The sequence below is a fragment of the Gossypium hirsutum genome, chromosome D02, assembly GCF_007990345.1.
Source record: "Gossypium hirsutum isolate 1008001.06 chromosome D02, Gossypium_hirsutum_v2.1, whole genome shotgun sequence".
Taxonomy (NCBI): Eukaryota; Viridiplantae; Streptophyta; class Magnoliopsida; order Malvales; family Malvaceae; genus Gossypium; species Gossypium hirsutum.
The window spans coordinates 30857911-30882276 of record NC_053438.1 but is presented as its reverse complement, the minus strand read 5'-3'; the positions used below and the strand labels follow the sequence as shown (position 1 = coordinate 30882276).

The following is a 24366-nucleotide window of genomic DNA, read 5'->3' as shown; positions in this document are numbered from 1 at the left end:
TTATTAAAATTTAATAACAATAACAATAATCATTTGCCTAAAAAAATTTCTGCTAAGGATATTCTAGTCATTTTAGTTTTTTCCATTTTGCTATTACAACATCATTCCATTCAACCAAACATAAGAATACTATTACAATTCTATTCTATTCCATTCAACCAAACAAAATGATTAACTATTACGCCTCTATCCATTACACTTCTATTCCATTACAGCGAACCAAACGTGGTGTGAGTGTTCAGTGTCCAAATTCTAAGGGGGAATTTGGATTTTGAAGTGGGTGTTCTAATTGTTAGATACAAATGTAAAATCTTTATATAGAGGGTGAATCTATTTGGGATTAAAGATAGTGTTTTTTAGATAATAATGGTTATGGTTTTGGTTTCATATATTATAATTTCTATTATGTATATATATATTTTTTAGATTTATGATGAAAATATAATAATTATAGTACATATTCGACCAAAAAAAATTGCTCATAAAAAATTAGAAATATCATTTTTTTTAAGATTGAATTTAAGATTAATAAATGGGAGTGCCTAAATTTATCATTATTCCATTAACAAAAGTAAAACTAAAGGAAAAACATTTACTCAAGCAATGAATTCATTTTTTTTTGTCGAAAGAATTGAATTCAGTGAACACAAAAATGAAGAAATTGATTAATATAATAATCAAAAGTGCTTTCAAACTTTTAAACTATTGGTTTGTTGTGTAATCTTTCTGTGTATTCATGTTTTCTTAGAAATGGGGTTTGAAAGAAGAAAAGGAGTTCAATAGCCGTGTTGAGAGAGAAACACAAGAATCAAGGAAATAACGATAAAATCATGAATTCAAACAACAACAGCAGCAGCCATGGCGAAGTAGATCCGCGTAACAAAGAAAGCCTTGATTCCAGGTTCAATCAAACCCTCAAGAATGTCCAAGGGTACCTCTTTCTAATAATTCCAATTTCCCATTACTTTTCTTCCTCTGTTTTCTTTCTGGTTTCTCCATGTTGATTCTGGATTTTTCTTTTTTCATTGGATTTAGAGAAATACCTTCTGATCTTTCGAATTTCAGTTTTGATCTGAATTTCCATGGAAGAATTTTTGCTCTTTAGGGTGAAATTTTGATTTCGCAAAAATTTTCAATTAGGTTTATTGGGTTTAATTTGTTGCGGTTTGCACTTAGATTGAAAGCCCCTTTTGGGAATTAAAGCCAGATCTCACAAGTTCTACTTAATGGCATAACCCGGTTTCTCTTTCTTTTGGAAGATGATCCTTTCATCTTTGTGCTTAGATCATAGTATTTATCTATTTTTCCCTAAAAACGTCTGATATTTTGGTGTATGTTGTAATTTGATCATGGCATTATTGTTGGGGAATCATAGGCATCACAGGGGTTCACAAAGGGTTACTCCTTGTCTTTTAGCCTGGTTTTCCTGATAATAAAAAGGACAGTTACTAAACGTGGGGAGTTCATAAAGGTTATGGAACAAAAATGTTACAATTTGTTTGCCCATGCTTATGAATGATAATATTGCTGAGCTTGGATTTCTTAACGTAAATTAGCTGAAATGCTAACATGGGTTGCGGAGTTGTTTTTCTTTATGCAAATCTCTCTCTCACTGTTAAGAAGTCAAAATTGAAAAAATTTCGTATGCTGTAAAGTTCCCTTGTCGTGTTATATAACTTTTATTACCTTGCCTATGTGGATTTGGAAATATATGGTGGTTTTTATTATCTCAAGTGTAAAAGCAAATGCTAGGATTACATGTTGATAAAATCTTCACTTCATATTTCTTGTTTCATCAACAAATAATAGTTTTCTTTTATGCCTCTTTTAAGGTTGCTTAAGGGTCGCAGTATTCCTGGTAAAATATTATTGACCAGAAGGTCAGATATACTTGATGATTCAGGTTCACAAGAACGATCTCCCAGTTATCAAAGAAGCTTCTCACAGAACGATGCCGGTACAAGTGATGACATGGACAAATCCATGGAGGTGAGGTTTAGAGTGACTGTAGTATCTTTCATGTATTCTATTACGAAAATACGGAAAGATGATTTAGTCTTGTACTAGTGTGACTTTAGACTTCTTTAAAAGTCCGTGATATTAGTAACTGAAAAGCATTCCTTTCATTTAGGGAGGGGTCAGAAATACAAATAATTCTGATGGTAATACAACTGATAATAAGTTAACATCTTCAACCTCAAAGAATGATGATGCTGCCAAAGAAGTCCAGAACTCTGCAATGGGCACAAGAGCTACAGATTCTGCCAGGGTTACGAAGTTCACTAAAGAGCTCTCAGGACAAATGGTCATATTAGGTACCATATCTACTTTATTGCTTCCAGAATGATTTCACAACCTTTATATGTATATATGATCGTACATTTGATTTGATTATCATGTCCTTTTTAGAGAGATTACGTGAGTTAGCTTGGAGTGGTGTTCCGCCTTATATGCGTCCTAATGTATGGAGACTCCTGTTGGTAAGCTCTTAACTATTGGTTTTTGGCATTAGGACTTGAACTGTATGAACCAACTCGTTACTCTTCTGCTAAGGCTGCGATATTTTTTAATGTAAAGTGATGATCTTTGTTAATTGCTGCCACCTTTAATATCCTCGGCTTTGTAGAATGTTTCATATAAAAAATTCTCTCACAATTCACTGGATTGTGCTTTTAAAGCTTTATAACATTTCAATTGTTGCATTCCTAGTGTAATGAGTTGCTTCTGTTTCATGATGCCAAGGAACTAGGCTTTGCTTTTAGTATCAATGTATCTTTTTAGGAGGCGTTTAGTATCGGGTTTTAGTTTTTTCCAAATGCATTTTCATAAGGGTGTTATGTTTCTTTGTTGTATGATCTTGGTGGCTTTCTTTTCCAATTAATGGTATCAATGAAGCAACAGTTTAGAGCTAAAGAATCTGCATGTCTCATATTTGATATCCAGGGTTAACCAATTTGTCATTGGATGGATAGATTGTATTTATTAAATAAATTTCGGTTTCTCGTTTGAAATTTTATGAACTGAAAACAGGGATATGCACCACCTAATTCAGATAGAAGGGAGGGAGTTTTAAGGAGGAAACGCCTTGAGTATCTTGATTGTGTTGCTCAATTTTATGACATTCCGGACACTGAGCGGTCTGCTGATGAGATTAATATGCTTCGCCAGGTTCCTTTATCCCTTATTTAGTCTCAAACTTGATTGTCAGCCTTCTATGCCTGATTTAACAGCGGTGTTTTTTCTGTTTGTTAGATTGCCGTTGATTGTCCTAGGACTGTTCCTGATGTCCCTTTCTTTCTGCAAGCTCAAGTTCAAAAATCCTTGGAGCGCATTCTTTATACATGGTAAGTTACTATTTGAATTGGTGGATTCACATTTATTGTTGGCTTTCTTATAACATGCAAAACTCAAAAATTTTAAAAAGTTAAAACTCAAGATAGTCAGTACCACACCGGTTGGCGCACCGTTTTTCTATTGGAACTGGTACGTAGCGATACCTGTTTGTTTCGGTGTACCGTTTCGGTGTACCGTTTCGGATTTATCAATATTTTTAAAAAAATATTTAATATATGTATATAAATATATTTACAAATGTCAAATGAATGAAATTAAATAAATTTCAAATATAAAATATTCATCAATTATATAAATTACTCATTAGTAAACTCAACAAATAAAAATCTATCATTCAGACAAATCCAAAATTACAAATAAAAGTGCATCATTCAATATGAAATTTTAAGGATTTAACTCCATTCCCTTTTTTGTAAAAGAAGCTGAAGGGTGAGCGAATATTTTTTTCTTTGATAATCGAGACGGGGTTTTTAATAAAATTTATATTTTAATTTTTATATTTTAAGTGTGAAAGTATGTCTCAAAAAACTTTTTTAAACTTTACATTCCTGTGTAGTCTTTTTTGATTAGTCGCATTCCAATTAAGTCCTTAGCATAATAGTAAATAATTAAAAATTTTATATTTTTCAATATTATTCATGCAGCGGCCGGTGCATTATGTTCCGGCTGGTGTGACCGGAATTGACCGGCATGAGCTGGTGGGATTGATATGGACTGGAATTTTCACCGGTGTGGAAAAGGGTGTTGGTTGTTCCTGTTTAAAAAAGGGTGTTGGTTGGTTGTTCAATGGGTAAAAGATCAGTTTTTATTTGTTTGTAATTAATGAGATTTACACATTTTATCTCTATAGTAAAGATATAAATATTACGCTAAATGCATTTTGCATTTTTTTGTTAATTAACTATTTTTATATTTAAATAAGTGTGTAAATTAAATAAGTGTGTAAAGTTATTTAACATTAAAAAAAATAAAGAAGACATTATACCTCGGTTCAACTGGTTTAACTAGGCACCGGAGGTCTGAGCAGTTCGACCTCCAGTCCCCTTTTTTAAACTTTGATTTATGTTTGCTTTAATGCAACATTCAAGATACTAGTGTTATTTTGTAATTTATATTGTTCTTCATTTACAGGGCCATTCGGCATCCTGCAAGTGGGTATGTGCAGGGGATAAATGATCTTGTAACACCCTTTCTAGTTGTCTTCTTATCTGAGTACTTAGAAGGGAGCATAGATAGTTGGTCAATCTCAGATATGTCTTCTGGGAAGATATCCAACATAGAAGCTGATTGCTATTGGTGCTTGTCAAAGTTGCTTGATGGCATGCAAGACCATTACACATTTGCTCAACCAGGAATCCAGAGGCTTGTATTTAAGCTGAAGGAATTGGTTAGGCGCATCGATGGTAAACTCTACAAAAGCCTTTCAGTTCTTCCCCTAGAATTGTTCTTGTTTATGGACTCAACCACTTTTTGCTTTATGAAGGAATTTTAAGCCTTCGATTACCATGCAAATTTTGTTTTGTAATAGTTTTCAAACAAAGCAAGATGTTTGGAACGCATGTGCAGGCACACCCTTTTCTTAATGTTACAGAAAAAGAATGATTTCGTTTTAGAATGTGTTTCTGCTGGTGATGGTGATGGTGGTTGAGTGGGTTTTTTTTTTGTGGGGGGGGGGGGAGGGGTCTGTGCATGAGTAGTTTCTTTGATGATGTGCATGCAATTTTCTTTATCGACATAAAATTTTATTTATGTTTTCATGTTCTAATTTCATTTCTTTGTCTTATTAACTTCTTTTTTCTTCAACTTGAACCAGAACCTGTTTCTAGACATATGGAGGACCAAGGGCTTGAATATCTTCAATTCGCATTTCGCTGGTTCAACTGCTTGCTAATACGAGAGGTAAGGTTTCATCACATGATCCAAATCCCTTGGTTTCTCCTGCATTCAAATTTTCTTTTTATGTTTGATTGACCAAATGCTCCAACTTCTATTTATTTATTTTTGTTTGTTTAATAGATACCTTTTCATCTAGTGACCCGTCTATGGGACACGTATCTTGCTGAAGGAGATGCACTGCCAGATTTTCTTGTCTACATATTTGCCAGTTTTCTTTTAACGGTGAGTGCTTTAGCTTCATTTGTGATGATCTAGTTTACTAGCTTTTCATCTTTGGTTGCATTTTGGCAACATTTAATGAGTTTCAGCAAAGGATGTTTGTCTGTGTGTGTTTTATTCTTTCTTTCCCTTATTTAAAAGAAAAATAATCACCATTTCTTTGGTCAAAACATGATGATGACCTATGTTTCTCTGACACAACATGTTTCTTGAATTATCTATATTCGACACCTATATCTGATGCATATTTAGGGAAAAAAATTGAATATACCCGTCTCTCACATACCTGTATCCAACACCGACACCTTATCCCGAGTAACATAGATGATGACAAAAGGTAAGATGTTGGATCAGTGACATCAAACTAAAAATGAGCATCTCTTACAGCTCACTTCATATTCCCAAGAGCTGCATTCTCTCGGATTTACATTATTCAAATTTATTGATGCTTGTTTTCCTAGATTGCTAAGTCGACCTGTTGACTTGCGTCATTCGTGTTATAGTGTAATCTCCTATGAACTTTACTTCTGCATAGTTCAGAAGGAACAACACTGAACAAAACATTTTTGTTTCCTTGTGAACTCTGCTAATGAGATTCTATGTTACTCGAATTTGGGCCTTAAGTGTTGGATATGGGTAACTGTCCAACATGCAGTCTTTGTGTTTTAATGATACTTCAATATCAGATGCCTCTAGAAACAATTTTTCTCGTCATGATTGTTCTAATCATGAAAAAAAAATTGCAAACCTGAATTGATGAATGCTTTATTTCTATATGTTTCAGTGGTCAGATGAACTCCAGAAGCTTGACTTCCAAGGAATGGTGATGTTCCTTCAACACCTTCCAACTCAAAACTGGACATATCAAGAGCTTGAAACAGTACTTTCTAGGGCTTACATATGGCACAGTATGTTTAACAGCTCTCCCAGCCACTTAGCTAGTTGAACTTAAATTTTATGTTGTTTAATTATTTACCAGTTGTCCAATTTTCCTCTTTTAATTTCTCTTTGTTTATCAAAGTTATTCAGAGAGCAATGGGCTTTTTTATATTTTTTATTTTTTTTTGTTTGTTTTCAAGTAGAGGCCAAGACATGTACCTCCTTGTATGTGGCATTCTATGTTTCCCGGACTTAGGATGGTGGGAATTTGTATACATATATGCGTCCAACATGGATATGCATATATTTTTTTTCAGCTTTTCTCATGTATTTGGATGTATTTTGGACACAGTTGATGATACAAACAACTTTAGGGAAAATTACGAGTCTGATTAACATAGGTTTCATGTAATTTCATATTTGTTTGTAATATACATAAACCTTGGGAAGAATAACAAGTTTTGAATTCCATTAACAGATATGAAAGGGTGTTTCGTCTATTTGGATGACAATTTTTTAATGAATCCATATTTGGAGACAGATGTATTGTTCATTGTGGTGGTGTTGTGATATATGAGTTATTGTTAGTCTACTTCATACCACCCGTATATGCTCTCCTCTCGTCTCCCCCCCTGTTCCGGTTGCATTACAAAGAGGGACTATAAATAGGCAAGGGTGTTGTGCCCTGCCATCTTTTTTGCATCGACAAAAGAGGGCAGAATATTTTTCTGAGAAAGCATCAGAATATAACCTAATAAAACACAAAATCCAGCAAATTATCTATAATGCTGTTCCTAATACATTTCCAAAATTACTCCTTGATGCACAAAGTAATGGAGATGTTGAAGAAGAGCATGAATCCTAAATGACAAAACATAAAGCAGATGCAGATAATCATGAAGTTAATGGCCATAAATGTGCCAAAGCAGAGTTGCCTTAAACAACCGTGCTTCACGAATCCCTCCCTGTTAATGAAAATTCACACGAGAGCTGGACTCTCAGGAAGCTAGAATCTGCACAAGTGATTCGTCACCTTTGGACTGCAAACTGTCAAACAAGATCAAGCTGCTGCCTCTTCAACTGAAACAGAAAAAAAATCCACCTCAACAATACAAATGATATTAACTAATGTGCAGGCTCAATCCGTCAGTACTTCGTCTCTCTTGTCAAGCATGAGTAAAAACATCATTTCCTTTTCACTTTTCTCTCAACAACTTCCATTTCAAGGAATTTCTGATAAACAAAAACCTAAACTGATGAACAACTTGTCCAAATATTACATCATTTTCTTTTCACTCTTACCAAGCAAAGCATAAAACTTTTAGGTGGCATGTTCTAAGTTGGCAGTGTTATGTCATCAATGAGGCTACATATCTTCCTATGCTTCTCCTAAATAAATTAACTTTCCTTGCATGGTATTTTACAGCTGTATCGGAATGTTGCATAAAACGGACTCACAAGTTTCAATTGCAAGATATAAGAGGCATATATATATATTTCATAAAACAAGAACTAAAACAAAGTACAAAGGAAATAGGATCCTCACTTACATGCTTTTTTCGAACATCTTCAAGGAATCTCTCAGGAAACTCCAGATATTCAATACAATCCTTCTTTACAACCGCTGCAAGCTCTTCTTTCCCCACATTCTCAAGGTTTCTTATCAAAATTGTAAAGGTCAACTTATCTGGAGAACAGCCACATGCCTTTAGTCTCTCATATGTCTCCATCGCCTTCTCCATCATACCAACTTGCAAATATGCTCCAATCAGCTCGGTGAATGCCCTTGTATCAGGTTTCAACCCATCTTTTTCTAGTTCAGTAAAAAGCTGTTCAGCCATTTCGGTCATTTTATTCTTACCCAACAGCTGAATCATGTTACAGTACAAACACATGTCTGGTTTGTACCATACTTCCTTCCTCACAAATTCGAAAACCTAAATCCTGGCATCATTTCAGCTAATATCCCATAATTGAAAAGCAAGACAAAAAGTATAAATTTAAGAATGAAAATGAATAATAAAACAGATAGCACTAAATTCAAAGACCTAAACCCTGTCATGATTTCAGCTAAAATCCCATAATTGAAAACTGAAAATCAAGATAATGATTATGAAAATGAATCATAGTACATATATATTTAAAGGGTTCCTTCCATTGCAATTCAAAGACCTAAACTAAACCCTGACATCATTTCAGCTACAATCCCATAATTGAAAACTGAAAAGCAATATATACGATTATTAATTAAGCATGAAGATGAGTCATATTCCATATAGATTTGAAGGACTCCTTCCATTTCAATGCAAAGACCTAAGCCCTCATCACATCAGCTAAAAACCCATAATTGAACACTGAACCAAAAGCAAGATAAGAAGTGTAAAATTAAACATGAAACTGAATCAAAATACAAATAGCTTGAAAGGGTTCCTTCCAAATCATCTAGGCAATCCAAGAAACAGTTGTAACAAGTAAAAGAGGGTACCTTGAGAGCTAAGTGGAATTCATTTTGTCTTTGTAACTCAGCCAAAGTATCCAAAAGGTCAGCTTTGAGTAACCTGGAAAGCCTGGTGGATAAAACATGGTGTAATTTGGAATTGGAGTTGGCTAACTTAAGGGAATGAACAGCTTGGATGGCTTCGGTGGAAAGCACCCTTGATTTCCACAAGGGTTTCTTTGTTCCTCCTCTAAGCCCACAAGTAATAATACTAGATTGCTTGTGGTTGTGATGGGGGTATTTCAGAAATCCCATTTGGGGGAGATGGGAAATTCTCAGACTTCCCATTAAACTGGGTTTCGTATATTTTTACCAAGGAAGGAATGTAAAGTAGAGAAGATGAAAGTTGTGTTTTGCTACTGAAAAACATGGGTTCGATAAATATAGGCTTCGATTCCATAAGAGACCTATTCAAATTTAAAATATTATTCATTTTTATAAAAAGTTAGATCCTATAAGGGTGCGTTTGTTTGCTGTAAAATGGTTTCTGGAAAATATTTTACATCATTTCCGGTATTTGTTTGGGGGAAAATGAATTCCTTTAGGAAAACATTTTCCAAAACACGGTAAAATCAAGCCCATTCCTCCGAAAATTGTCTTACGGCTTCAAAATTGGTAAGACATTTTTCATTTTTCTTTAAGCAGACATTTTCCAAAATTGGTAAGACATTTTTCATTTTTCTTTAAGCAGACATTTTCCATTCTCTTCTAAGCAGCAGACATTTTCTATTCCTCAAAGCTTCCGCCTCTCCTCATCTCTGCCTTGCCATCTCTGTCTCTCAGCTTAATCTTCCTTCTCCATCTTTCTGCTCCATAGATCTGCCGGTGAGTCACCCAAAAGCTTCAAGTTTTTTATGAAATTGGTGGTTTTTGCTGGATTTTCCAGAAATTGGAAGAAGGATGAAAACTCATCCTCTTCTTCCCTACACCACTCAACCCCCAATTCTTCACTACAGGGAAGCTTTCCCTTTTAATTTTCTTGCTATTTTCTCTATAAAAATCTCAACATTTCTACCTTCAAAGCTTCAGTTAGTAGATGCGATTGACCCGATTCATTTCTTATCTCTTATCATTTTTTTATTTGTTTATTCCTTAGTTGGAATTTTAACTTTATTTTTTCGCGTTTTGTTGTGTAATTTTAGGGTTGCTGAATTTCTTAAACGAATTAAGCTTAATACTCTAATGTTCACTTCTTTTTGTATAGTTAATGATTATCATCATTTACGTTACCGTGGATTTGAGAAACCCCATAACTATTCTTACTTTTGTTGTATTGTGTTTCCATTGTCGATTTTATATTATCTACACTTAAAGGCATTCATGGCTGTCAGTTAACTTGCTTGGGGTGTTTTTGAACTTTCATATAGGATAGTAATCGTGTACTTAATAAGCATGTAGCAGATTAGTGGCATCCCATGTGGAGATTTTAGCTTCACCAGTGGTGCATTAAATAATCTTTTTTTTCATGGAGACAGTAGATTCTTTTATGTTAAGCATACTAGCAAATAGTGTATTCCATTGCAATTCCTCCTAGGCTCCTGCTAATGAATGATATGGATGTTTGAGTTATGCTAATTGAATTTCAAATGCAATTTATCCTGAGGTGCTTAATTGAGTAAACCTAGTCAATATATGACAAGTTGGAGTAGAGGGTAGTTATCAAAGATGAAATTCAGAGTTGGTTACAGTGCTATCAGCGTTTTATTGTTAGGCTAGAGAACTATACACTGACATTTGTGTCATTTGCTATGATATGTTACAAAATATTATGGGCTCTCTTTCAGCAAGGAAATGGTTAAAATTTTATTCTCAAGTTATCAGAGTGTTTTAGTAAATACTAGCATGTTACGGATACTTTTTGTAATGCATCAAAAGAAATAATGTTGAGCTGGAGTGGACTAAGAGCATTTCCAGTTCCTCTAATTTTTAAGTAGTTTCTGAGTACAATGATGTTCCTCTAATTTTTGTAGGGCTATTGAGCACCCAACTTTTTCAGCACTTACAAGACCATTGTGTGATCTGTATTCACTTATTCCTTCCCTTCTAGTTGCAACGCATAAGAAACTCAGGGTATGTAGATGTTTTTGTAGTTCTGAATGCCGTGGGTCTTATTTACTGGAGTAAACTGTTAATGCTTTTATTCCTTTGCATTATAATTGATTCCATGGTTTAGTTTTAGCATTGAGTTAATGGATTAAAAGGAAGTATTGAGGTGATTATCCTTACTGTTAAGTTTTTGTTTAAAAATGTCAAATAGAGAGACTTTATGCTTGAGATTTGATTTTTTATTTCTTGAATATTAAAAATTGTTAGCAACTCATATATATAGAGTTTATGCTTGAGAAACAAACCAATCAAAAATACCAATAAGACTTTCAGTTCAATCCAAATTTCCTTAGAAAATTCAATGTTAAAATGACTACTAGATGTCCTTAGAAGATCTCTGCCATAACCAGTTTTATTGTTTAGTTGAAATATGTGGATCATAATACTTTTGCTTTTATTTTTTTCTTTCTTTTTTACTTTAAAATCCAATCCATTTCTGAACTAGATTGTATAAATTACTGATTTATATTACCTGTTTAAATTAATTCAACAATTCAATTTAAAACAAATTCAACTTTCACTTTATATTTCAAAACTCTAAGAATCAAAAAAGATGATAGTGCAGTGCAATATAAATATACCAGGAGACAGGTAGTGCAGTGCAATATAAGAAAATGCACAGCGTTGTTTAAAACTGGCTATGAATTAAATTTATGCTTCGGAAACATGAACATCTCTCATTGTTAAATCTGAAAGCGTTCACCAGTAAGAAGCAACAGCACAAACAAAATTACTATAAACTTTTTTTTAAAAGAACAATAGAAAACACTGATAAAAACTAACAGATATAATAGAAATTAAACTGAAAAAATAATGGCAGATCCAACTAATTACAGGCATCAACTAGCATTGAAAACGCATCAACTAATTACAGGCATCTTTTTGTAGTGATCATATATTTGTGTGGCATTATTTTGTGTAGATGGATCGTAATCAACATCAAACTGCAATTGTCGGAGTCGTGGCTTTAGTTTTAGCTTTTGGGGCTCTTTGGATTAAAAAATTAGAAACTAGGAAGGAAATTGCTTCTCGCCCTCGTGTGAATCAAGATTATGAAAGAGAAAATTATATTAATAGTATTTTATATAGTGGTGACCAGCATTGTATTGATGTGATAAGGATGAGACCGATCGCCTTTTTTAATTTGTGTGATATTCTTAGTAGGAATCATTTGTTACAATCAACAAAATCTGTGAATATTAGGGAGCAAGTAATTATATTTTTACATATAATTGGTCATAATGTAAGGTTTCGAGTGATTGGATCTAGATATTATAGATCAACTGAGACAGTTCACCGTTACTTTAGGGTTGTATTGAGAGCTATTTTGAAATTGTATAGACTAGTTATTAGATTACCTGATGAGTCAAATCCTAGTGAAATTAGAAACAATCCAAGGTTTTATCCTTATTTTAAAGATTGTATTGGAGCATTAGATGGAACTCATATTCGTGCATCCGTTCCACTTAGCATGCAAGAAAGATTTCGTAGCCGTAAAGGGGGACGGCACAAAATGTATTGGCTGCCATTACATTTGATTTGAAATTTTCCTATGTTCTAGCTGGTTGGAAGGTAGTGCACATGATTCTCGTATTTTAAGTGATGCACTTTCACGTCCAGGAGGATTAAGAATTCCAGAAGGTAATATTTATCATAAAATAGCAAATAGTTCTAATAAGCTCATAATTTATTAGTATTAATTATGTATTGTAAAATTGTAGGTAAATATTATCTTGCTGATGCTGGATATGGCATCCGAAATGGATGTATTACCCCATATCGTGGTGTCCGATATCATTTAAAAGAGTTTGGTGCTAAAGGGCCTGAAAATGCAAAGGAACTCTTTAATCTTCGTCATTCATCATTACGAATCACTGTTGAACGTGTTTTTGGGATTTTGAAGAAACTGTTTCGTGTATTAGATGCTGAACCATTTTGGAATTTTCAAACTCAAGTAGATATAGTTTTGGGTTGTTGTATCATTCATAATCATATAATGGGAGTTGATCCTAATGATTTACTTAATCAAGGATTATACGAGGCGTCTGAGTCTGATTTGATAATAACAACTCTCACGGAGTGAGAAGAAAGACAAGAAGCAAGAGAATGGTCTGCTAAGAGAGATGAAATTGCACAAACTATGTGGACTGATTATATGGCTAGAAATATTTAGGTTTAGGGCTTAGGGTTGTTGTTTCTATGTTATGTATGTTTTAGTATTAAAATTTTTTGAATGTTGTTTTTGTAAATGTTGGTTGGATAATGATATTGAAATTTTAGTTTGTTGGATTTTGATATTTGTCTTGAATTTGTTAGATATTGATTATGTTTTAAGCTTGTTAGATATTGAATTTATTATTATGTTTTAAGCTTGTTGGATATTGAAATGATTGAATTTATTTTGTAGAATGGGTAAGGGCAACAAAGAAGGGACCTCCAAGCAATTCAGGTGGACAAAACCGATGGAACATGTTTTCCTTGAAATTCTAGCAGAGGAGGCTCGAAAAGGAAATAAACCTTCTAATACTTTCAGAGTAGTTTCTATTAATCGAGTTGTTGACGCCATTTCTGAAAGATTCCAAGTCCAATGTGATGCGAAGCATGTGGAAAATCATTTAAGGACAGTAAAAAACCAGTGGCAGATTATATGCAAAATTCGAGGTGAAAGTGGTTTTGGATGAGATGATAACATGAAAATGATCACATGTGATAGAGCGACATATGATGCAGCAGTGATGGTAATATATGTATATATATATGTTAAGTATATTTCAATTGTTTTTTACTTGTTATTCTAATTGTGTATAATATCCAACATGCACACAAGAAGTATGAACCATTTTTGAATAAAAGTATTGATCATTATGATGAAATGGCTGTGGTTGTTGGCAAAGATATGGCAACAAGGAGTTTTGCCAGAACATTTGCTGACATAGATTTGGATGATGGTAATGAAGATTCAATGCCTGTAGACTGCAACAATGAAGAGGCTGAAGAGGTAAGAACAAATGTATCTTCATCTGGCACATCCAAACGTAAAAGAAAAAGTGGTCAAGAAAGTCTCGTTGATGAACAAATTAAATTTGTGGGTGAACAACTTGGAAAAATTGCTAATGCTTTGGAAAAATTTACTGCCGATAATACATCACAGCTTTACGAACAAGTGATGTCGATGGAGGAAGAAGGATTTGATGATGACTTCTTGTGTTCTGTGCTTGATTATCTAGGGAGTCATGAATCAGAGGCCAAACTTTTTTTAGTTAAAAATAAGAAGCATAGAAAAATTTGGCTTCAAAAATTTTCTCAGGGTTGAAGATATTGATACATTTATGTGGTGTAATATTATGCACTTGGACAATGTTCTTACTATGTGGTGTACCATTAATTATGTATTTGGATATATTTGGTGTAATATTATGCACTTGGACAATGTTGTTACTATGTGGTGTACCATTAATTATGTATTTGGATAATATTATTATTTCTAGTACTTATTGTGGTTTCGAAGCAATTTATAATTATTCAATACTTGTTTCTTTAACACAATTACAAATAATTTATTTGATATTAGTTTTTTTCAATTTATAATGATTAATATTGTAGCTTAATAATTGAGTATTATTATAATCAAATCATTGCAATATATGTAAAAACAATTTATTAATATATATTAATAAATATATATTAATATATGTAAAATATATGTAAAAACAACTTTTCAGAAAATATTTTCAGGAAATCTGCCAAACAGCAGAAAATATTTTACACAGATTTACCAAACACCAGAAAATATTTTCCAGTAAATCATTTTACAGAAAAGTAAAACATTTTCTAGAAATCATTTTACGGAAAACATTTTACTGCCAAACAAACAGACCCTAAATCTTTAAATCAAAATATTATCCTAAATAGAATTTTGCACTCTTTAAAAATTTAAAACTTTATTGTTTTAGTGCATTTTCCTTTTTATTATTCTATTAATTTAAAATAAAATATATTTAATCAATTGGCATGGAAATTATTGTTACTGCAAGAGCATGTGAGATTGAGTGCGAATTATCCTTTTATTTAATGGTTGGGGAGAGATTATGGATAATTTTAGGCATTATATTAAAAAAATAGATATGATAACAACATATAAAGAGATTAATGTTAATATAATATTTGATATTATGCATGTCCGTTTTACGGTTCATATTCAGAGTTCGAACCTACGTTCTTCCTTTTAGAGTGTAATGTACCTTATCATTGCACCCAACCACTTGTTAAAATATATATATATATAGGCTAAATAAGGGCTATAGGCCAAATTTTTTTAATTAGGCCTTTAGGCCATTTTAAACATTAATTAAGGAAATAGGCTAGTTTTAAGAGAGAGAAAGAAAAAGCGTGCAGATGGTAGTAAAGCACGCCAAACTGGACACACTTTTTTCTCTCTCTCTAGGGTTAGGGCTTTTTGTTTTTTAGGGTTAAGGTTTAAGGTTTTGAAGGTTTAAGGCATTTTGAAAGTGTTCAGGGTTTTCAACTGAAACGACGGAAGTTCTTAGGTAGCTTTGAGTGTCGGGGATGTGATAACGTGCCCCAGCACACATACATTGCATGTCATGGCGGGATAGGACCATCACCTTAGAAACCCATTGTGGGGAAATCCAGTTCCGGGGTCATAATGCTTGATACGACCAGGGGTCGAAGTCTACGTGAAGGTCCCAGTCGACGGCCGTGATACAGTCAAGGGTTTGAGTATAATCGGGGGGTCAGATAACGGTCGTTATACGGTCAGGAGTTCAAGTTTTTTGGATACCCGCAAATAATGCCCTATATATATATCATACATAAGATTAAGGCCATAATCATATGAAAAAACTCTAGGGACTTCCGGTGTAATCAACATAATTTTTTTCTCTATTTCCAAGCAGTTGGTATCTTTAACCTTTCATTCTTGTCCGAAGGTTGACACCGAGTTGGACATAATAGGGCTCTCAGGTGAAAAGCGGATGTTTCGGTATAGTAAAGGTCAAACTCAGGTCAGTGCGACAATGGTTGTAGTTATTAATAGGAAGTGTAATAACGATAATCATTGTCACACCAAAAGGAGCATCATCTTTACTGCACCGCAACAGCTACTCCCCGTTTGAAAGTTTTCTTGCATCCACGACGGTGATGACCTTCGAATACTAAGGAATGTCAAAGGTGCCGATTGCTTGGAAATGGAGAAAAAAATTACACTAATTATAGCTGGAAGCCCAAGAGTTTTTTCGTATGAATATGCCCTCAAGCTTCTGCATCATATTTATAGGGCATCATTTTCGGGTATTCGAAAAGATTGAGCTCGTGGCCAAGTAACTATCGTCAATTGGCTTCCCTATTATACCCCGATCCATTATTGCATAACGACAGTCAATTAAGACCTCCACGTCGACTTCCACCCTTGACCATAGAAAGCAAAATCACCTCATAACCAATTTCCCTATGATAGGCTTCAGAGGCAATGATTCCATCTCAGCATTATATATGAAATGTGTGCAGCTCAGAGCGATATCGCATAACTGACGACTAAAGAATACATCGAACGTAAACCAAATATTTTTAATGACTGAAATTTTTACGAATGGGAAATGATTTATAGTGGAAAAATAGAGAGGATTGAGGAGAAATTAATTGACCGAAGGATGATGAAACTTGGTGTGTGTGAGCCATTTTATTGCTCTAGGGAAGGGTTTGTTTGCAAAGAAAAACCTTGGAACCATGCTGGAACATGTTCTAAACGTGTTTAAAGTGTCTGAATTATTCGAAGCGTCAGGCTTTTCTCCTCGGGGAATAGGAATTTTGTTAGAGAAACCTTGCGGCGAGCTTTCTCTAACAAAATTCCTATCTTCTGAAGGTGAAAGTACCTTTTTCAAAGGCGTGTTGAGCACTATGCAACATAAAATCTCGATGAAATTATATGACTTTTAAACGCGTGATGAAAATTATTTGCACCATACAATATGTAATGAATGTCTGCATTCATAAATGAAATTCATAGCACATATTCTCTTTCTCCCTACATAATTCTCTTATAAAAGGAGTATAATTTTCATAACATAGACACGCATCAAGTTAATATTAAATAGAAGAACTTTGCATCATAGGTGAGAGTTGTGTGCACTCCTTCAAACAACTCTCTACTTATTTTTTTGCTTTTATTCATCCAAATCGTGACCGATATTGAAATGAGTCGACGAGTAAATTTCGTTAAATACTACAACGGTCAAATCTGTAATACAGAGTTCGGAGTGGTGTTTGTAGGAGCGAATTTCGTGGAACTTGAGTTTAATAGTACCATTTAAATGCGTGAGCTACGGACTAGAATCAGGAGGAAAGCCGGGGAATCGACCCGAGGAAGAATTATGAGGTTACAATGCAAATTTCTTGCATTCATTGACCCCTATAAGTATGAGCTATTGGATGTGATTAGCCAAACGCATCTCGAAACAGCGTATCATCGCACATCTCAAGTGAAAATATTGTTATTGAGTTATATCGAGTTCGCCAATGTTGATGGATCTGGCCTATCTTCAACCACCGTCGCGATGAATATGGGTACTGAAGCTGAAGCAGAAAGTTTTACTACAAGGCCGTGCGGTGGGTTTTCTAGTTTCCTTCAAAGTGGTTACTACGATGTTCCCTAAACATTTATGGGCAAATACTCATTGATCTCCCGCATTGATCTAAACTTCAGGGGTCAGTACCAGTCGGGGTATCAGCATAACCAAAATCTAGACACTAGGGCTCGACATTCAATCAATTCATTCGATTTTAACTTTGGTTTAGGGTCAATGTAACAACCCATTTTTGGGTCAAATCAGAATAGTGGTTTTGGGACCACATGTAACACCCTTAACCTGTGTTCATCGCCGAACTAGGGTTACGAGGCATTACCGTACAAGACACAGTTCGGTATGGTCATTTATCACCTTTCATGCATCAAAGAATAATGATTCATTTATAACATTATCAAACTCGAATATCTACAATTCACTTATACTAATTTCGATTGCATGAATCATAAAGCCAATCCAAATGAGTTGTACTTTACTAATCATGAATCACAAATAGGCATACTTCAAAATTCAACCAATTCAATTCGGTTACCAATTCTAAATTTTGAATCAAGCTAACATACATCAAAACTCAATTGAACATGTTTCATAATTATCAAATTCGAACTAAAATTGTATACATCAAAAGCCATGTTCACATACTTAATAATTAAATTATATTCAAGCATATATCCTTACTTTTCATATACAGAAAATATATCAGTACATAATTTCATTAGCTAAATATCAAACGTTTCATTTCATTACTTCTGTATATGCACATAATGAAACCAATTGAACCAATATATACAACTAATGTCCATTCACATATACTACATTAGCAACTTTACAATATACCCGAACATGCTTTTGTTGTCATTATAATATATGCATTTTACCCTAAATACAAAAACCATTTCTATGTATATCTACCGAATCAACATTAACCTAATTCATTAAATATTTCATAACCATACCAATTTCACATGTTATACATATTAATCTATATTTGACCTTCCACACGACATAATAGGTATGCATATATAATACACATAAACAAGCATCTCCATTTAACACATTGAATTATGATTATTACCAATTTTAAACACTAGTGTCGAAACAATTCATACTAAAGTACCTATCTGTCATATACCAAATTATTTAACCTCATATATGGCACATTTTAAAACTCAAATATTAAACCTAACATTTTGACCTTTCATTATCGAATCTCAAACAAAGCATATAAATGAAAATAATCATATAACATAGTCAATATTTACTTCCACCAACCGTACCTTATTAGCCAACCATTCAAGCATAATATATGTACATACTTTGCCATTATAAACGAATCAAAACAAACAATACATGATCGAATATTTAATCATCATTTTACCTCATTACTAAGCCGAATTATAAAATCATCCACAAAGACATACCACACCATGTATCAAGCTTACCAAAGATGAACTAATCATAAGCTTTTCATAACATTACTCAATCAAGACATTTAACCAAAACACTATACTTACAAGCCATTAAACGTACTAACCAAAATGAATTTATGCCATGACCGAATATACACAACATTAGCATCATGATCAAGCCATTTTCACATGGCTATATGTATATACAATGATCAAAACTAAACATAATAAAACTAGTCTATACATGCCATATGTTCAAAGTTCTAAGCTTTCAAAATACCGAGATTGAGATCGATAGTGTGACTGACTTCTTTGACGATCCCCGAGCTCGTAATTAGCTTCCAAAGTCTAATAAACAATGAATGAACAACACACAGTAAGCTTAAATAGCTTAGTAAGTTGTAAGCAATAGTTTTCAAATTACACATACAAATTATACAAGTAGGCCGAATTTTACAAATCTCATACACATACATATATATATACTCATATATAAGTAATTCATTCATCTTTTCATGCTATACATAATACTTACCTTTATTTTAAACTTCGTATAATTCAAACACACCTGAAATTGTTCAATTCAAACACACATTTGTTTTTTTCCATATAATTTCCCAATATACCATTCAGATTTAAAAAAAAGATGCTCAGATTGCTCAAAAGCTCATACAACGCCAACGTCTCAGACGTGGTCTTACATGTAATCAAATAACGATACCATTGTCCCAGACAGGGTCTTACACGTAATCATATACGACGCCAATGTCCAAGACATGGTCTTACACATAAATCTCAAATCGATGCCAACGTCTTAGAGGTGGTCTTACACGATATCACATTTCAGTGTTCCTATGATTTGTATAGTTATCGTATGTCGTAAATCAATCGAATTAATTTTCCTATGTTAAATACAATTCGACATTGTAGTATTCATACATACATTTCGATTCAGCAATGTATAAATTAAGTACATTAAATTTAACATCAATTATTCACTTACGAACTTACCTCGGACAAAGACGAACGAAACAGGATGACTATTCGACCATTTTTTATTTCCCCCGTTCCAAATCTGATTTCTTCTTTTCTTGATCTAATTCAATACAAATTTGAATTATTTAATCATATATTCATTCAAATTTATTCAAAAACACATAAATGGGTGATTTGCATTTTAGCCCTTAACATTTCACATTTTCTCAATTTAGTCCCTATTTCAAAACAACTCAAAATATTCAAAATTTCAATACACCCTAGTTAGGCCGAATCTACCTTAGGTCTCTAGCAACCAAAATTTATCATTTATTTCACATTTTGACCCCTCAATTTACAAAATTCACAATTTAATCCTTAATACACATTTTTACTAAAAATCACTTAATTAAACATAATAATCTATCAACCAAGATTTATTTTTCATCATCAAACAACAAATTAATCAAATTATCAACAATGGAAATTCTCAAATTCATCATCAACTCCAATAACTAATACATGGGCCAGGTAATATACTAAGTAACGATCATAAAAACGTAAAAATTATCAAAAACCAAGCAAAACACATACCAAATGTTACCTTCCAAAATGTTGAATACTTAAAACACAAAAATGTCTTCTTTGTTCTTCAAGTTTCGGCAAAAACAAAGCCAAATGCATGGCATTTTGTGTTTTATTTTATTTAATATCATGTTATTTACTTCTTACTATTTTAACCTCAATAAAAGCTTAATATAAATTACTTAATTCATGGAAATAAATGTTCACTAACCTTATAATGGTATATTAACCTTTTAATGACTTACCATAAATCAAATCATAACAAATTAGCATATTAACAATGAGAATGCCACTTTTACTTTTTATGCGATTTAGCCCTTTTCACAAATTAAGCACACAAACGGATAAATTAATTCGTGAAAATTTCACACATGTCAATTCACATAGTATAAGCATTTAAAATAATATTAAAATATTTTTCTGACTAGGATTCATGGTCTCGAAACCACTGTCTGACTAGGGTCTAAACCGAGTTGTTACACAACAAATCTGAAGTTAAAATATTAATTTTATTATTATATTAAAGTTTAAAGCATGATAGAATTATTAGGTGAAAATTTTGTGAAGAAATTTTATCATTTGCATGCTTAATTCGATAAAAAGGACTAAATTGCATTAAGTGTAAAAATTGAGTTCTATAAGTTAATGGGATCTAATGGTTATGCTATTAAATAGTTCAGGGTTTTATGTTGTAAATAGACCATTAAAATATTGAGTGGACAAGTATGGACAATAGTTATGAAAATTTAAAGGTTTATAGTAAGGTTAATTTAGTAATTAAGTTAATAATTTAGTAAAACCAAAAGAAATAAAACATGTCATCTTCCTAAATTGTTTATCACCATCGAAAATCGAAAGGAAGAACATCCATGGAAGCTTGAACATTCGCCCTTCTCAATTTTGCTTGCATGTGAGTATTGTTTATCCCGTTTTTAATGATTTCTATGTTTTTGGAGTCGTTGTAGCTTAATCTAGCTAGCTCGTGTCTTAGATTTCAAAACTGTTAAAGATTTCAATAATTTCCATTGATGAGCTTATGTGTTCTTTGATGTTTAATGGTGAAATATTAATATTTGATGTTAGATTTTCATATTTTATAAAGTGATTTTTTGATGAAAATGCAAATTAGGGATTAAGTTGTGAAAAGATGAAAATGGGGGGTTCAAAGTGTGAATAAATGTGAAATATGGGCTCACTATGGTAATTCGGCCAAGCATTGGTCTTGTTGAATTTTATGAATTTTGTGTATTTGTGAAATAGGGACTAAATTGTAAGAAATGTGAAATTTTAAGGCGAAAGTGCAAATTGGCTTAAATATGGTGTTTTGGACTGAATTGAATGATTATAGGATTAAATGAGTTAATTTTGAATACATATAGATCGAGAAAAGAGGAATCCAAAATTAGATCGGGGGAAAAGCAAAATTATCAAGTAATCGATCCGATTCGTCAATTCCGAGTACGAGGTAAGTTCATAAGTAAATAACTGTTTTTGAATTTAAATGTATATGTTTTATACATTGCCGAATTTGAATTTTTTATAGATATACATTGCCAAATTTGATTTGTATATGGTTATACATTGCCGAATTTGATTTGTATATGGTTATACATTGTCGAATTTGATTTTTATATGGTTATACATTGCCGAATTTGATTTGTATATGGATATACATTGCCGAATTGATTTGTATATGGTTATACATTGCGGAATTTGATTTGTATATGGATATACATTGCCGAATTGATTTGTATATGGTTATACATTGCCGAATTTTATTTGTATATGGATATACATTGCCGAATTGATTTGTATATGGTTATACATTGCCGAATTTGATTTGTATATGGATATTCATTGCTGAATTGATTTGTATATAGATATACATTGCCGAATTTGATTCGTATATGGATATATATTGCCGAATTGATTTGAGCATTGTATTTCTGGTTTTGTGCATGAATTGATTTAATTATAAAGTCGAAAGCTCTGAATGAACCTTAGTAAATGTATTAGATATTGATGTCGTGATATTAGGACTTTCGAGGTGTGATTTCATGTAAGACCGTGTTTGGGACATTGGCATCATATATGATTCGTATAAGACCCTGTCCGGGACAGTGGCATCAATATACGTTAACATGTAAGTCCATATTCGGGAAATGACATTGTATGAGTTTTATATGATTTTCTTATGATCTTAACAATTTCGAATGTGAATTTGAGTTGAATGGTTCAGGTATGTGTGAAGTTATATGTTCATGCAATATTAAGGTAAGTTTTAATGTGATAATATGCAATTATATGAGTTAGTTAAATGTTTATGTGTTTGAGATTCATTTGAATTTGACCTAGTTGAATTGAATTATAAATATCATTGAGATGATTGAGAAAGAGGTTAGTACGAGACGATACAGGTACGTACAGAACCGATTCGAGTATTTAATAGAGAAAGATAATGAAATGGTATTTGATCATGTTTTAAGACATGAGAAAGGTTTGTTGTAATTGTATATATAGTGATGTTATGTACAATTAGTTGAATTGTATGTATTTGATGTATTGAATTATTCATATATGAACTTACTAAGCTATGAAGCTTATTTCGTGTTATTTTCTTATGTTTTATAAAGAATCAGGGCTAGCTCGGATTCAAATGTCGTTGGGAACATCATCGTGCTATCGGACATCTAAGTTGGTACTTTTGAATTGTATATATATGGTATATGGCATGTATAGGCTAGTTTCATTTTGGTATGTTTTGAGTTATGATATTAGCCATGAGATTTGGCTTTTAAAGGTTGGTGTGTATTCGGCCATATGAGTTGGTTGTTTAAGTGTTGAGAAAATGCATGTTTGAACTTAAGATGAATTGATGGTTATAGTAAGTTAAATTGATATGCTTTTGAGTTAGTTTGTTACTAAAATTGAAATGAAATGAACGATGTTTATTAGTTAACTTTTATATAGTACGGTGAATGTTTTTGATCAATTTAATAAGTAAATGTTTTAGGCATGATTTAAATATGTTTGAATGTGAAACTGTGTTGGTTTCCATATTGCTTGTAAATTGGTTGTGGTTGAAGTTGCAGGGAAGGTTAGATATTTATAAAGGGATTATATTGAGTTCACACAAAAAAATAAAAAATAAAAAATAAAAAATAAAAAATAAATTTCCCCGAGTTTCCGAATTAGTCCCTAATCACTCCTAATTCGTATTATGGACCTTGAGGGTTTATCTAAGGGACTTTAAGATTATTTTATATTATATTTGATAATTATTTGTATATTAATTGTAAATTGTCTGATAGGTCTAGTAATGCTCCATAACCCTATTCCGGTGATGGACACGGGTTAGGGGTGTTATATTTTATTGGTATTAGAGCTACGATTTAGTTGATTTTAGGACTAACGTAGCGTGTTAGAGTCTAGCTATACATGTCGTATATATTAATTGTGATAGTGTGATGATTCCTGACAATTCAAAATGTGTTTTCGTATATCAAATAGATCCCGATCAAGCCATAGCTGATAGTGTTGAAAGTAATGCACCTGCTCCCACTCAAGGGGCAGTGCAATCTGATTCTAGAGTTGTTGCTAGTAGCCACGAAGGAGAGGCAAAGCAAGTCTTTTTCCAAATGATGAATGAGTGGTTTATAGAGTTCGTTCGAATGAATTTAGCTGCTCAACAACCTCCACCCCCGCAAGTTCCTGTTACTCCCCAAGTTATTGATCCAATACGCTCGATTAAGCCACCTGTCGATAAGATTTGTAAGTCTGGGGCCGAATAGTTCAAAGCTACTGTTGATGATGATGCTGAGAGAGCTTAGTTTTGGTTAGATAA

At 32.9% G+C, this 24366-nt stretch overlaps 2 protein-coding genes, 1 long non-coding RNA gene and 1 other non-coding gene across 6 annotated transcripts; 2 read left to right on the top strand and 2 right to left on the bottom strand.

The window, feature by feature from the left end:
* The first annotated feature begins 539 nt into the window (after positions 1-539).
* LOC107910283 (TBC1 domain family member 22B) lies at positions 540-6829 on the top strand. 3 transcript variants are annotated; one of them, XM_016838086.2, is made up of 11 exons: positions 540-931; positions 1833-1989; positions 2132-2315; positions 2410-2480; positions 3031-3168; positions 3253-3344; positions 4486-4757; positions 5168-5253; positions 5371-5472; positions 6254-6377; positions 6552-6829. In XM_016838086.2, the coding sequence occupies exons 1-11, from the start codon at positions 831-833 to the stop codon at positions 6602-6604; spliced, it is 1380 nt and encodes a 459-aa protein (XP_016693575.2). In that variant the 5' UTR covers positions 540-830; the 3' UTR covers positions 6605-6829. The 3 variants fall into 3 exon arrangements, with proteins under 3 accessions (XP_016693575.2, XP_016693576.2, XP_016693577.2); XM_016838088.2 differs by having other exon boundaries at positions 600-931; positions 1904-1989; XM_016838087.2 differs by having other exon boundaries at positions 6254-6829.
* Positions 6465-9480, bottom strand: LOC107910284 (pentatricopeptide repeat-containing protein At1g62350). Its single transcript, XM_016838090.2, has 3 exons — positions 8834-9480; positions 7899-8285; positions 6465-7428 (listed from the first exon to the last, which is right to left on the bottom strand). The coding sequence occupies exons 1-3, from the start codon at positions 9131-9133 to the stop codon at positions 7399-7401; spliced, it is 717 nt and encodes a 238-aa protein (XP_016693579.1). The 5' UTR covers positions 9134-9480; the 3' UTR covers positions 6465-7398.
* Positions 9329-14441, top strand: LOC107910285 (uncharacterized). Its single transcript, XR_005910614.1, has 5 exons — positions 9329-9460; positions 9537-9670; positions 10816-10915; positions 13359-13689; positions 13846-14441. It is a non-coding gene; the product is annotated as an uncharacterized lncRNA (long non-coding RNA).
* LOC121215218 (small nucleolar RNA snoR137) lies at positions 11525-11668 on the bottom strand. The gene has a single exon (XR_005910947.1). It is a non-coding gene; the product is annotated as a small nucleolar RNA snoR137 (small nucleolar RNA).
* Positions 14442-24366: the final 9925 nt, after the last annotated feature.

Coding starts and splice junctions, on each gene's coding strand:
- LOC107910283 (XM_016838086.2), top strand. CDS start 831: ATGAATTCAAACAACAACAGCAGCAGCCATGGCGAAGTAGATCCGCGT. Junction 2,481..3,030: donor ATGTATGGAGACTCCTGTTG/GTAAGCTCTTAA, acceptor AACTGAAAACAG/GGATATGCACCACCTAATTC. Junction 5,254..5,370: donor ACTGCTTGCTAATACGAGAG/GTAAGGTTTCAT, acceptor TTTGTTTAATAG/ATACCTTTTCATCTAGTGAC.
- LOC107910284 (XM_016838090.2), bottom strand. CDS start 9,133: ATGGGAAGTCTGAGAATTTCCCATCTCCCCCAAATGGGATTTCTGAAA. Junction 8,286..8,833: donor AATTCCACTTAGCTCTCAAG/GTACCCTCTTTT, acceptor GCCAGGATTTAG/GTTTTCGAATTTGTGAGGAA. Junction 7,429..7,898: donor AAGATGTTCGAAAAAAGCAT/GTAAGTGAGGAT, acceptor TTTCTGTTTCAG/TTGAAGAGGCAGCAGCTTGA.